Raw genomic sequence first — 14,503 nt, forward strand, 5'->3', positions numbered from 1 at the left:
TCCAGTTGGACTAAATCCTAGAAGAATGCAGGGGGACAAAAGCATGAAAACGTACAAGCAAAAGAACATGAACTTAAACCAAATGAAGTACAGGCCAAGTTGACTAAGAAGACAAATTCTTACATATCTGTAATTCTCCAGACAATACTTGTCAAAATCTTACAAAAGTACCATACCTTATCATAGTGTTCACCACCTCCAGGAAATATGATGCATGACAAGTTATTAATTGTGATTAAAGACTTGTTTTGGATTCCAGATGTTTGACTTATGCTCTCCTTGAAAACACCAGCTGAGATTCTTAGTAAAAGATCACCTAGCTAGGGAGCATTCTTGAACCAGTAGTTCAACAAAGTTCATAGTTGTAGGCTTAAATCTAACAGTGGTGGTCACTGAAATTAGATACCATGCATTCTACAATTTTGAGTTAAATGTCACAAATGCTACTCAAAATAGGTACAACCTAGGAACATTCCAAAAAGTTGGAAAATAGGCATGAATAAAGCCTCCAACTGAATTAGTTTGTGTTCCCAATGAATGACCCAGACACATATTATCTCATGATGTGGATTTCTGGTTCAGTTTTCCAACAGTGAAAGAGAAAAAAACATGGTAGAATCATCAGCCTTAAAAATTTGAGAGCTAAATCTTTTCTCAAAGCATCCAGACTAAGCATTTAATATATTTTTCTTTGTGGCCCAATATAAAGAATTATAGGAACTTCCCTTGTGGTTCAAGGGTTAGACTACAGGCTAAGTGCTTTCAATGCAGGGAGCATGATAGCCCACCAGGCAAATCTGTCCCTAGGATTTTCCAGCAAAAATGCTGGAATGGGTTGCCATTTCCTTCTCCAGTGGATCTTCCCAACCCAGGGATCAAACCATGTCTCCTTCACTGGCAGACAAGGTCTTCACCACTCAGGCACCAGGAGAGACCTTACTCACCTGCTGTTATTCAGTCACTCAGTCGTGTCAGACTCTTTGCAACCCCGTGGACTGCAGCACTCCAGGTTTCCCTGTCCTTCCCCCGCTCCTGGAGCTTGCACAAACTCATGTCCATTGAGTTGATGATGCAATCAAACCATCTCATTCTCTGTCATCCCCTTCTCCTCCTGCCTTCAATCTTTCCCAGCATCAGGGACTTTTCTAATGAGTCGGCTCTTCGCATCAGGTAGCCAAAGTATTGGAGCTTCAGCTTTAGCATCAAGCCTTCCAATAAATATCCAGGACTAATTTCCTTTAGGATAAACTGGTTTGATTTTCTTGCAGTCCAAGGGACTCTCAAGAGTCTTCTCCAACACTGCAGTTCAAAAGCATCAATTCTTCGGCACTCAGCTTTCTTTATGTTCCAACTCTCGCTTCCACACATGACTACTGGAAAAACCATACATAGCTTTTATACAGACCTTTCTTGGCAATGTGTCTGCTTTTTAATTCACTGTCTAGGTTTGTCATAGCTTTTCTTCCAAGAAGCAAGCGTCTTTTAATTTCATGGCTGCAGTCACCAATCTGCAGTGATTTTGGAGCCCAAGAAAATAAAGTCTGTCACTGTTTCCATTGTTTCCCCATCTTCTTCCCAGGAACTGAGGGGACTGGATGCCATAATCTTTGCTACTTGAATGTTGAGTTTTGAACCAGCTTTTTCACTCTCCTCTTTCACCTTCATCAAAAGGCTCTTTAGTTCTTCTTCACTTTCTGCCTTAAGGGTGGTGTCATCTGCATATCTGAGGTTATTGATATTTCTCCCGGCAATCTTGATTCCAACTTGTTCTCCATCCAACCTCGCATTTCTCATGATATTCTCTGCATATAAGTTAAATAAGCAGGGTGACAATATATAGCCTTGAAGTACTCCTTTCCCAATTTGGAACCAGTCTGTTGTTCCATGTCCAGTTCTAACTGTTGCTTCTTGACTTGCATATAGGTTTCTCAGGAGGCAGGTAAGGTGGTCTGGTATTCCCATCTCTAAGAACTTTCTACAGTTTATTGTGATCCACACAGTCTAAGACTTTGGCATAGTCAATGAAGCAGAAGTAGATGTTTTTCTAGAATTCTTTGCTTTTTCTATGATCCAACGGATGTTGGCAATTTGATCTCTGCTTTCTCTGCCTTTTCTATATCCAGCTTGAACATCTAGAAGTTCATGGTTCACGTACTGTTGAAGCCTAACTTGGAGAATTTTGAGCATTACTTTGCTAGCGTGTGAGATAAGTGCAATTGTGCAATAGTGTGAACATTCTTTGGCATTGCCTTTCTTTGGGATTAGAATGAAAACTGACCTTTTACAGTTCTGTGGCCTGGATTTTTCAAATTTGCTGGCATATTGAGTGCAAAACTTTCACAGCATCATCTTTTAGGATTTGAAAGATCTCAGCTGGAATTCCATCACCTCCACTAGCTTTGTTCGTAGTGATGCTTCCTAAGGCCCCCTTGCCTTCTCACTCCAGGATGTCTGGCTCTAGGTGAGTGATCACACCATCGTGGTTATCTGGGTCATGAAGATCTTTTTTGTATAGTTCTTCTGTGTATTCTTGCCACCTCTTCTTAATATCTTCTGCTTCTGTTAGATCCATACCGTTTCTGTCCTTTATTGTGCCCATCTTTGCATGAAACGTTCCCTTTGTCTCTAATTTTCTTGTAGCGATCTCTAGTCTTTCCCATTCTATTGTTTTCCTCTATTTCTTTGCATTGATCACTAAGAAATTCTTTCTCATCTCTCTTTGCTATTCTTTGAACTCTGCATTCAGATGGGTATATCTTTCGTTTTCTCCTTTGCCTTTTTCTTCTCTTCTTTTCTCAGCTATTTGTAAGGCCTCCTCAGACAACCATTTTTCGTTTTTTGCATTTCTTTTTCTTGGGGATGGTTTTGATCATTGCCTCCTCTACAATGTTATGAACCTCTGTCCATCATTCTTCAGGCACTCTGTCTCACCTGTAGGGGGTAATAATAGTAACAACTACATCATCAGAAGATTCTTAAGGTTTACATGAAGAAATGTAGACAGGCTCTTAACTCAGCACATAGTCTATTACAAACACTCAATAAATGCTTACTTTATAGTTGTTGTTTGGGGTTAAGGTATATGGTTGCCTTTATTCCAGAAGATCTTTTTCCCAAGAGAAACCTATTATGAACAGTGTGAGAATTTTATTAAAACTAGAGAATTCTCAGGATTTACAAGAGGGAAATTAGTCATACTTAGATCACATTTTCTAAGTTCAGGGTTGTTATCAGGGGATTTGACTTGTCAAAATGCCTAAATATGGAGCTCAATTCCCTATGAAAGATTTCCTGCCAACTTATACACAAGAGGGAGGGAGATGACACTGGCACACATTAGATTGTTTGGAAGTGGGTGTCATGTCCTGAAAATACTTTTAGGCTATTCTCTGAGGGACATTTTCACAATTCTTACTAAAAGCTTCATAAAAGCTCAACATAATGAAATAAAAATCACATTCTTATTTTTTTGTTATGTAAAACCAGAATTCATCATGGTCATCAGGCCCAAATAGAAATACTGTGGCTCAGACAGTAAAGAGTCTGCCTGCAGTGCGGGAGACCCAGGTTCTTTCCCTGGGTTGGGAAGATCCCCTGGAGAAGGGAATGGCAATTCACTCCAGCATATTTGCCTGGAGAATTCCGTGGACAGAGGAGCCTGGTGGGCCACAGCCCATGGGCTGCAAAGAGTCGGACACGACTGAGCGACTAACGCTACTACTACTATTGTATTTCAGGCCATCACATTTGTCCAGGTACGAAATTATATCAATTTTAAAGAGCTTAAGAGATTTAGAATAGCGCAGTTCTTGATTTCTGGGAAAACATTATTCTATTGGTGAACAACAATGTGTTCTTAACTCAGCCACCTTCTCTGAGATTATTGAAAAGCAGTTATCTAACTTTTTGATCATTGGAGACCAAGGTATAAACACCAAACTGAAAATTTTGATCATTCACATGTTGCACTCACCTTATATAATTTTTTAGAAATATATTTTATATTGTGTATTCATTTATGTTTGCTTCAAGAAAAAAAACTTTCACCCAACATATATTTGCCTGCTCATCTATGATAACACATTGCCCCTGGAGCTGCAAACACAAGAGAACAGAGAGATTTAGTGCCTGCATCCGTGGCTCTTGGGCTTCTCTGGTGACTCAAGCAGTAAACCATCTGCCTGAAAGGGAGGAGACCTGGGTTCGATCCCTGGGTCGGGAAGATCCCCTGGAGAAGGAAATGGCTACCCACTCCAGTATTCTTGTCTGGGAAATCCCATGGACAGAGGAGCCTGGCCGGCTACCTTGCACACCAGTGGGAGAAATAGTGTGCATGGAAAAACCCTTTTGAAAAAGATTACTGTAGAGTGTGATGAGAGGAAAATAAGAAGAGTAACGTGATAGAAAATAACTAGTTGGAGGGAGTGGCTTCTTAAGATAGAATGTTGGCATTTGAGACAAAATGTGAGAAAAGAGAGAAATGATGCCAATGACATGAAGAATTGAATTGAACCGAATCTCTCACATCATTGTGTTATAGATAGACAAAAATTCTCCCAGGATAAATCACCTCGGAATCCTAGATTGAGTATAATAAACATCCTTTTAAATCTAGGGCTGAACTTAATAATCATAACCATATGAAAATCTCAGAGGCAGAAATTGGGAGGATCTGAAACAAAAGTGAGAACCTCTGCTTCTTGTTAGAGTGATTTGACCATTAAAAAATTAAAGTGCTTATCAGCATGCCTGAGTTTCAGTTATCATCTTGAAAATTATTTACTATTTGTGGTGTTCTTTGTTGCTTTGTGTATATCCAAGTTCCAATCAGTATTATTTTCCTCCCGCCTAAGGACTTCCACTGCACTTCTTACTGTGCAGATCTCTTAGTGACATTTTGTTAAATAAAAATTGCTACTTATTGATAGTCTTATTTTTTCATTTTTTTAAATAGGCTTAATTTTTTAAGAGCAGTTGTAGGTTCACAGTAGAGTTAAGTGGATAGAACAGAGTTTTCCATGTCCTCTGCCCTCACATAAGCATAGCCTCCCCCACTATCACCATCATATACCAGTGGTTCACTTGTTACAGCTAATAAACCGACAAAATACATCATTTTCACCCAAACTCCGTCACTTACATTAGGGTTATTGTTACTGTCTACCTATGGTAAGTGACTCCTGCCTTCCATTTATAGTAATGACTGAAATTTTCTTTCTAAAATAAACATATTTTGGTTATATAAACTAACTTTAAAATTTTTATTATTATAAAAGGTAATACAAATATGGCAAAAATTATGACAATGGTTTACTAGCAAATGAAGTTGGAGGAACTCTGAACTAGGTGGTCTCTGTGGTCCCTGCCAACTTAGAAATTCTACAGTTCAATTTGATGTCAGATCAGGTATGGTCCTTTAAAGCACTGTGTGTGAACTGTAAGATCAGAAGTAGGAAAAAAAAGCCAACACATACATCTGCAAAACATACATGTGCATTATTCATAAATAAATAAGCAAAGCTATAAATTTCTCTCAAAAGAAAATGAAAACTACTATTTTAGATATAACCATTATTCATTCTAAATTCCTGGTTATGTAACATGGGATATGAAGTTTACTGTAAATAGAGTGTGAAATTGAGATGAAATAAAATATTCTGACAGCTTCATTTTTTAACCTGAATGTTTAATGTCAATCACTGAGATTTAACTTCTGCTTTAGTAAGAAATGTCCTGGAACAAATTTTGCTAATAATATAAGGTTCTAACTCAGTAAGGAATTGGCCTAGGAAATTGTTTTTTAACCAAATGAACAATTGGCTTAGGATCTCTCTCCTTTGTGCTCAACGCTTGGCTCATTTCCACTTTGGAGAATATGTATATTGTTTCCATTTGTCATCAATGAACTTCTCTTTCATTTGAATTTAGTTAAATTCAGTAAATGTTTCTTTGGCTGCATCTATTCCTCCACCCCTTCTCCTCGCTCAATTTAGAACATCTCAACATTTTTGAAAGAAAGATCAAGTTTATATGGATCTCTTTGCACCAAATGTTAGCACTAGATGGCACTAGAAACAGCCACACCCCAACACCGCACTTGTCCAGATGCTGTGAGAAGGAATCTGAGTTCTTGTGTGAAATTATCAAGGTGACACATTCACATTTCAGAGGTGGTATTTAATCACACCCCCAAAATGAAGCATTTGAAATTCTGTGAAGTGAAATGAAGTGAGAGTCACTCAGTCATGTCTGACTCTTTGCGACCCCATGGACTATACAGTCTATGAAATTCTCCAGCCCAGAATACTTGAGTGGGTAGCCTTTCCCTTCTCCAGGGGATCTTTCCAACCCGGGGATTGAACTCAGGTCTCCCGCATTGCAGGCGGATTCTTTAGCAGCTGAGCCACAAAGGAAGCCCCAGAATGCTGGAATGGGTAGCCTATCCCTTCTCCAGCAGATCTTCCCGACCCAGGAATCAAACTGGGGTCTCCTGCATTGCAGGCGGATTCTTTACCAGCTGAGATTTTTTTTTTAAGTACAATTGGAATTTATCCTTTGTAGTGTATCCTTTGGAAAAAGGATAACAGTACTCATTCTAAGATTGAGGAAAATTATGTAGACTTTTAGGGCTTGTACCCACTACCAATCAAGAAAGGGAATGCAGATGGTCATACGCTCATGGTTAACTAACAGTTGCTCTGATGTGCATGTCTTCCCATAATTCGGTCTGTTGTAATCAGTATAGAATATTTATGAACCCTTAATGGGCTTCTAGCTGCCTGAGTTTACTTGGGGAAGCCCCTGTAGTTAGTTTGTATCAACTGTGTGCTCTCCTGGGCATGTCTAGGTTGAGAGATCAGATTGCAACCTTTTCCAGTAGACAACCCTTGCTACTCATGCCTAACTTCCTACCTAACAAAAATTTTGAATGAAATTGATCAGACATCTTAAATTGTATTTCCCAGGAACAGACGGTGAGGAGAGCAGCAGACAGATAATTTTGGGAGTGCTCTCCAGAGAAAAGTCTACATTCATGTGTAAGGAGCAGGAAAAGACAAGATGAGACAGAGGGAGATGCCCCCCCCCCCCCAAATGTGTTTACAACTGAGAGCACAGCCTGCAGGAAACCCTGAAGCTGGGATGGTCTGTCAGGTTTAGTGCAAATGGAGCCAATGAATAGGTTTTTGTAGCTCTGCATCATTGCTTCCTTGGGGTACTCACTGGGAAAGGGTATAACCTTGGCAGGACAATTCCAGACCTGAGGACAGTCCTCAGTGGAAGCCCTCAATACTCTCTACAGCCAGTGCACAATGGCCAAGGAAAGCATTCCAGTGTCCACTCACTGAGTTGCCTTATTCTTCATCATCAACTGAGAAATACACTCTTGCTTTTTGTTTGTAGTCATTCAAGCCCTTCCCTTCCATGCTATTAGTTTTTGATGAGCCTATGGAGAAAAGTTTGCATGAATCTCTTCCCATTTCTGTACATTTGGCTTTCTGAGAAAAGAACCCTGGCACCTGGATTGAAGGTTGATCAATTACGAACCTTCAAGTTAGAGACATCTAGAGAGATACAGAGCTTCATTTTCCTAGAGCTGGTTGTTTACATTCCAGGATGGTGACACTAACTCCTCTCCTCAGAGAAGATTTTAATTTATTTATAATCTAGAGCAAAGTTCTCTCCCTTTCATCCATCTCTCTCTCTCCCCTCTCTCCTTGAAGAAAAGGAGGCAGATGTGTCCTAGCATCTTAATTTTGAGCCTCCTCTCCTGTGATGCCAGCCTCACTACATCTGCAGTGTGCACTAGGAAATTGGGGCAGACTGAGGAAACGGATGCAAAGAAATGGTCTGATCCCTAATGTAGAGCACCTGTGTATATGTGCGTGTGTACAACTGCCAGGCCAACAAATGGAAAGTCAAACTTGTCAAGAACCCTCTTTTACCACGTGTTAGCAGCAGTTTTTTCTTGGTCAGTACGTTGTGCCCGACTCTTTTGCCTAGAGTGTGTGTGATAGACCCTGCCACATCTCCACACTGTAGTTATCCAGATCTTTCTACTTGGGACTTAACAGGTAAGGCTCCCTAAATTGAGAGTATGCATCTAATTATGAACTGGGCAGTTTTAACAATAACATATTCATTTATGGCTTCCCTGGTGGCCCAGACAATAAAGAACATGCAATGCAGGAGACCTGTGTTCAGTTCCTAGGTCGGGAAGACCTGCTCGAGGAAGGTCTGACAACCCGCGCTGGTATTCTTTCCTGGGAAATCCCGTGGACAGAGGAGCCTGGCAGGCTACAGTCCCTGGGGTTGCAATAGAGCTGGACACGACTAAGCAACTTTGCACACACGTTCATTTACAGAATATTTAATATGCCCACAGCTGTACCCCAAACGTATACAAACTCTTAATAATATATGGTGTATACACTAGGGGCAGTGAGGTTCCCCGGAAAAGTTCAGTCTTATGCCTACACTCTTAGTAATGTCTTACCATCTACAGTGAAACCCTTGATGCCAGAGATGTACCGGAGGCTGAAGTCTCAAAAGAAGGCAGAGCCCTGGATGAGTTCTCCAGCCCTCCTGGCAGCAGTGGGGAGAGCATGGACAGTTGGTCCCAGCTTGTCAACGAGGAGGACAACCCAGACGACACGAGCAGCTTCCTGCAGCTCAGTGAGAGATCCATGAGGTACCTGCTCTTTAATTGACTTCCCAGGGAAATGAGTCTCAGCGCAGATTCCAGACATGCATTTGAAATCATTCTCTTCAAAGGATCCCTAATAGAGCAAAAAGGAAAGCTCCTACTAGGACCAAGTGCCTGCCTGTCATCATTTGTGCTGAGAGCTCTTAATATCCAGTTACAATTTCAATTAGCTCGACCAAGGTTGAGAGTCATCCGTGTTCCCTTCTCTGCAGGCTCCAGCGGGTGCCTTCAATGATGTGACAACTGTGAGGTTTTTTTTTTTTTAGTGAGTTGCTATTATAGCTGGCGTGTTTGATACTTTCTTTCTGGTTCATTTGTATTTCAGATGCAAGACAGGCTGGGTTTACATGAGGCAAGTGTTTTCACACTGTGTTGTGTTTTTTGAACTGACTGTTCCTCCCTTTCTCTGCCCTGCCCTCTGTATTTTTGCTCTAGAAAGCTAGACAGGAGCTTAGAGAGATTAGATTTGGGGGAACCTAAGCCACTCAGGAGACGTAGACTAAAACCTAGTCCTCTGTGAGGTGAAAATGAAAAAAATCTTCACATTTCTACCCAAAATTTTATTTGATACCCGGCCAGCACATCTAAGGACTTTCCAGAAAGGCCAACTGGAAAGTGGCTTCAGTTGCATCTGAGTGTATGCCCCCTGGAAAGGTTTTTCTTTTTTTTCCTGCAGTTCAGTCTGTTTAGACTTAGAAAATGTCACAGTGTTAAATGATTTATCGAAAATTTCAAACACTGGTGGAAATGTTGAAGTATAGTGATAAAAAGCAAAGAGAATTTGAATCTTTGGGTTTATGATAAGTTTTTACAGTTAATTACCTCCAGCGTTATGTTTGAGTCATCAAATTTCAATCAGTGAGTACATTCAGTACCCCCACGTGAAACCCAAGACAAGAATTTGAAATGAGGGGGTTCAGTTGTTTATTCATAGAACTCCAGAGGGAAGACCGTTCCGTTACACAATACTCCAGCACACATCCTTAGAAAACCTTACTTGCAAGAGAAGTCATTGGAAATTAGAGAAGGTATGAGGACACATGATGAATTTGGTGAAATTGGATACATTCCACTGTGCAAGTACAGACAGAACCTAAAAATGGGCTCAAGTCTTCTGTATTTCAGTAAATAAATTCCAGGCTAGTAACTAGACCATATGTTGATTGTGTGACCTACAAAAATGATACAATATGTCATTCTTCCTTCTCTACAACACAGAAGTATCAGGTGTGGCTCCTTCTCAAAGATTTTGAGATAAAGGAGCTATAAAATTTTGACATTGCCCAACTTTGTACTTAGAAATTCTGTAGCCCCATAGGAAAAAAAAAAATGAGACAAGTGGATATCTTATGGAATGTGCCTCAGAAAAATTCCCTGAATGGCAAAGGGAAAACCCTACTGGTTTCTGTCAAAAGCCAAGAAGCCGGAAGATCTCCCCCAAGCCAGCATTCTCAGAAGTATCTTAGTCTCTGGAGGTATACCCAAGAAGCCTGTTGCTGACGGATAAACATCCTCACTGTCACTAGAATGGGGACGAAAGGGGTTATGCTGACTGCCACCCACCCGGCGTGAGCCAGCAGGTCTGAGCCCACTGCAGAAGTTACAAAATACTGATGATGAGGATGATGGTGGTGAGTCAAAAGAGTCTTTTGTTGTGTTTTCCCCTGATTTGGTCAGAAATAAGCATCAATTTAGGGGTCCTAGACACAAAGCAGTATTCTCCCGGGGATCGAAGGAAGGACCTTTGGTGGAACGGCAGTGTCGGCATTGTGGCCAGGTGGCGGAGACTGGCATTAATATGTAAACTTTTGCTTTGTCAGCAATGGCAACAGTAGTGCCACTAGCAGTCTTGGCATTATGGACCTGGACATTTATCAGGAAAGCATGCCATCTTCTCCCATGATTAAGTAAGTAGCCACTGAGATGCAGTGATTGTGAGACCGCTGCTCTGATTCCATCTGGCAATCCATTTTGATCATTCAGGTTGTGCCCGACCACTGGCTTCATCATGTCTGTCCTTCCAAGGTTCCCAGAGACGTGTGGTTTCATGTCACTGAAGTAAGAACCCAGGCGTGCCGTAGCCTCACCCTGCCATCAGCCGCTTTCTATATTTCAAGTCTATCCCTTATACGATAATCGTTTTGGATAAAGCTTATCCATACATTCAGACATACATGTCATTTTACCTAGATGGATACAGAGAAGCAAAAATCCATTTAAATTGTACTATACCAACCAGCAAAGACTATTGTTCAATAGAATATAGTGTGAGAGGCTTTTCCTTTTCTTGTAGACACCTGGGATTATTGCCATTAATGAGTCCAATACCAAATGGCACTATGATGGAGATACATCATCTGCTCCCCACATTATGAGGCCTTTCCAAAATACCAAGGGAAAAAAGTACAATAAGTAAGGCATAAAATATATAAAGGGAGAGCAACATGAGGTCAGGACTTCATCTAGAATTTGTGATTGTTCTGGAAAATTAAATGAACCAAAACCTATTTTTTACCATTATGACATTATTTGGAGACTTCCGAAATTTCAGAAAAATGAAAATGAGATATAGGGCTAAAGCTTCTCCCCGTTCTATTTTTTTTTATTATTATTATCTGTAGCGAAAGCACTTTTATTTCACTATTTAATCAGTATCCGGCCTGTGGGAATATTTCTCAGTGATTAAAAGTTGCAGTGCCTCCTTTATTGTGATACAGTCATAATTCGCAGGTAGAGATGAACATAAACATTATCTTGGGTCTGTTTTGTTTTCGAAAGGAGACAAAGCAAACAAAACTACTTTGGGGTAAATTTATTTTTTTCCTTCAGACAACATTTGTTTAGTTGTCCATTTTTCTCCCCAGTATGAATCTAGAACCCCACAGAATACAGAAAAGGAGAACTAAGACCATCTCTACTACCCCTATTAGCATTCTGCAGCTTCATAACAGAAACTGTATCTAGTAGGTCATTTCACTTATATTCTTTGGATAGAGATCTACCGAAAAATATAGACCTTTTGGAAAATTGGCCATTCTTCCACAAACAAATAGGTGTTTGTGAAAAAACAATTGTACTTTCTCTGGACATTAGGAATGCAATGGAATTTATTAGCCAGATTTTAGCAGTAATGGAGAATATAAGGAAGAATCCTCCCCCATAAAGAGACACATTTTTAAGAGCACCTGCAGTTTGATTGCTAAGCAGAACAAAAACATGGGACTATGATGAGTTTCCCAAGATGGCCACTTGCTTTCAGCTGTTGGAACATATACTCTAATTTTAAAATCATTTACTAAATCTTCCCAATATTTGCAAGGCTCCCTAATAAGTACTCATTATAATGAAAATACCTCAGATATTCAACATGCCTATATTTAATGAGATCCTTACTTTGGTTTTCAGAGTCAGACACAACTGAGCAACTGAACTGAATTCACTTTAGTTATGAGTCTCTAGTTCTAAACAACACCCAGCCTGCTAGCATTTCCCAATAAAAAGAAAAAAAAAAGAAAAATTTCAACTAATTGAGATATTTTGTTGTACAACTCAGGTTCTAAAGTTTGTGGTTGTATTTTTCCTCATCTCAGGTCAAAGAACCAGATATATGTAGAAAAATAGTTTCCCAGACTAAAATGCAAATTTATGTTGCTATAGTATAGAAAAATAATCAGTCTTGAGATGGAAATAGAAGATCCTTTAAATGACAAACAAAATGCAGAAGAAAGATAAATCCTCCAATCGGATCTAGTTACCTACTAAATATTTTCTCGACTATTCAAACCTGTGAGGGTTTGTAGAAGGGAGGTTGAGAAGAATTGAAGATTGCATCTCTCAGAGTCTCCCGCACCAATCATCTCAACTAAAACCATGCAGTTTATCTGGCCTTTTTTTAGGGGCGAGATTATTTATTTCAGACCCAGTAGTCCGATGTAATAGTCATGTTAGTACTTCTTTAGTATTCGTTTATTCCACAAAAACCATAAATGTATTTCAAGAGCTTTTATATCAATAAGACCCATCACTTCATCTTCCATTTACAGCTTATTCTTCCTAAACATTACCAACCGTATACTATTGTTTTCTCCCAAAGTGAATTGGTAGAAGAAAAGGAGATTCTTAAAGGACAGTCAGAAACTATTGAGGGTAAGCCACTTTCCCATAATTTTGAGACGCAATTTGCCTCTGATCTTCCCATGGAAAGCGTAGTAAGGCGGTTGTGTCTGTGTTCAGCACGTGCCTCCGGAACACCAGTGGGAACGGCCGGCCGCCAGGGGAGCCTGCTGGTGATCAACTTTGACCTGGAGCCAGAGTGTCCTGACGCTGAGCTGCGAGCCACTCTGCAGTGGATAGCTGCGTCTGAACTCGGTATCCCCACCATCTACTTTAAGAAATCTCAAGAAAACAGAATCGAAAAGGTACCTTGACCCCTGTCTGGATGTCGTAAGGCTCTGTGTTTTTAATCCCTGCTTAAAACTGAGTAAATGTCCAGTTGGCCCAGTTGAATTTTTCGTCCTTGACTTTTCACCTTAGAATTTTGAACTTTGAAGCCTTCCACCTGCATAAATGTAATCATGACAACTCTTTGACTGCCGCCAGTTTGTTTCCACTAGTTGGGGATGATGAGAAAGTAAATTGAGGAGACGGGATATTTTCAAAGAGTCTATTATCTTAAGGTGTGTTTCCTTCCTCTTGAATTGACCTCTTCCTATGTTCATTTAAATTAAAAGTAGAGAAGCAGAGATTTGATATATACTAGAGACCAAAGTGAGGTCACACTGATAATTAAAACAAACTGGTATGGTGTTGAAGGGAAGGCATTTTTAATTCCCTATGGAACAGATTTGCTTTGGATAGATTTTCTCGTTATTATTCTCCACCTACCAAAAATATAAAGCTAAGGAATAGATCTTTGGCCAATATCAAAATCAATAGCAATGGTCACTCTAATTCCTTTTCTCTAAGACCAATCACTTGCTATTATAGAATATCAGTTATTAAGGTTGAAGCAAGAATTCAACTACCAATGGCTTCCCAGGTGGCTCAGTAGTAAAGAATCTGCCTACCTTAGTAGTAAATCTCAGTAGTAAAGAATTCGGGAGATGCAAGAGACACGGGTTCCACCCCTGGGTCAGGAAGGTCCCCTGGAGAAGGGAATGGCAACCCAGTCCAGTATTCTTGCCTGGACAGAAAGGCTGGCAGACTATGGCCTAGGGGATCACAGAGAACTGGATATGACTGAACTATTGATCATGCACATCAACGTTTTCAAGCTCAATTTCCATAATTTAAAAATATACTTTTAAAATAATTAAAAATAATGTTACTATATTGGTTTTCTATTTCTGTGTTACAAATTTACTAACTTAAAACAGCAAAACCCAGGTCTGTTGTTAGAAGTTTGGGTGAATTCCATTCTCTCTACTGAGGGACTTACAAGGCAGAAATCAACTTGTCAGCCTGGCATGGCATTTATCTGGAAGCCACAGAAAGAAATAAGCTTCCACACTTGTTAGGGTTGTTGTCCTGACCCGTTCCTTGAGGTTGTAGGACTGAAGTCCCATTTCCTTGCTAAAGTTCATTCTCAGCTTCTGGAAGCTGTGCAGTTTCTTGTCATGTGGTCGTTTTGTACCCTCATGCCATTAGTTTCCATTACTCCTTCTGCCACTAGCCAGAGAAAACTCTGCTTTTAGTGGGTTCATTCAATTGAATTACACAGATTAAGTTCACCAGATAGTCTCTCTTTTGATTAACTCAAAACTACCTGAAGAATCCCTTTTTCCATTTAAGATAGCATTT

General features: G+C 40.0%; 1 protein-coding gene across 1 annotated transcript in view; it reads left to right on the forward strand.

The window, feature by feature from the left end:
- Positions 1–14,503, forward strand: part of SPHKAP (SPHK1 interactor, AKAP domain containing) — a 186,441-nt gene that overhangs the window by 161,091 nt on the left and 10,847 nt on the right. Inside the window, exons 8-11 of the mRNA XM_065928912.1 lie at positions 8,504–8,689; positions 10,525–10,611; positions 12,798–12,850; positions 12,938–13,122. Coding sequence (XP_065784984.1) covers positions 8,504–8,689; positions 10,525–10,611; positions 12,798–12,850; positions 12,938–13,122 — 511 coding nt within the window. The remainder of the gene's footprint in view (positions 1–8,503; positions 8,690–10,524; positions 10,612–12,797; positions 12,851–12,937; positions 13,123–14,503) is intronic.

This window comes from Muntiacus reevesi, chromosome 3, assembly GCF_963930625.1.
Source record: "Muntiacus reevesi chromosome 3, mMunRee1.1, whole genome shotgun sequence".
NCBI lineage: Eukaryota > Metazoa > Chordata > Mammalia > Artiodactyla > Cervidae > Muntiacus > Muntiacus reevesi.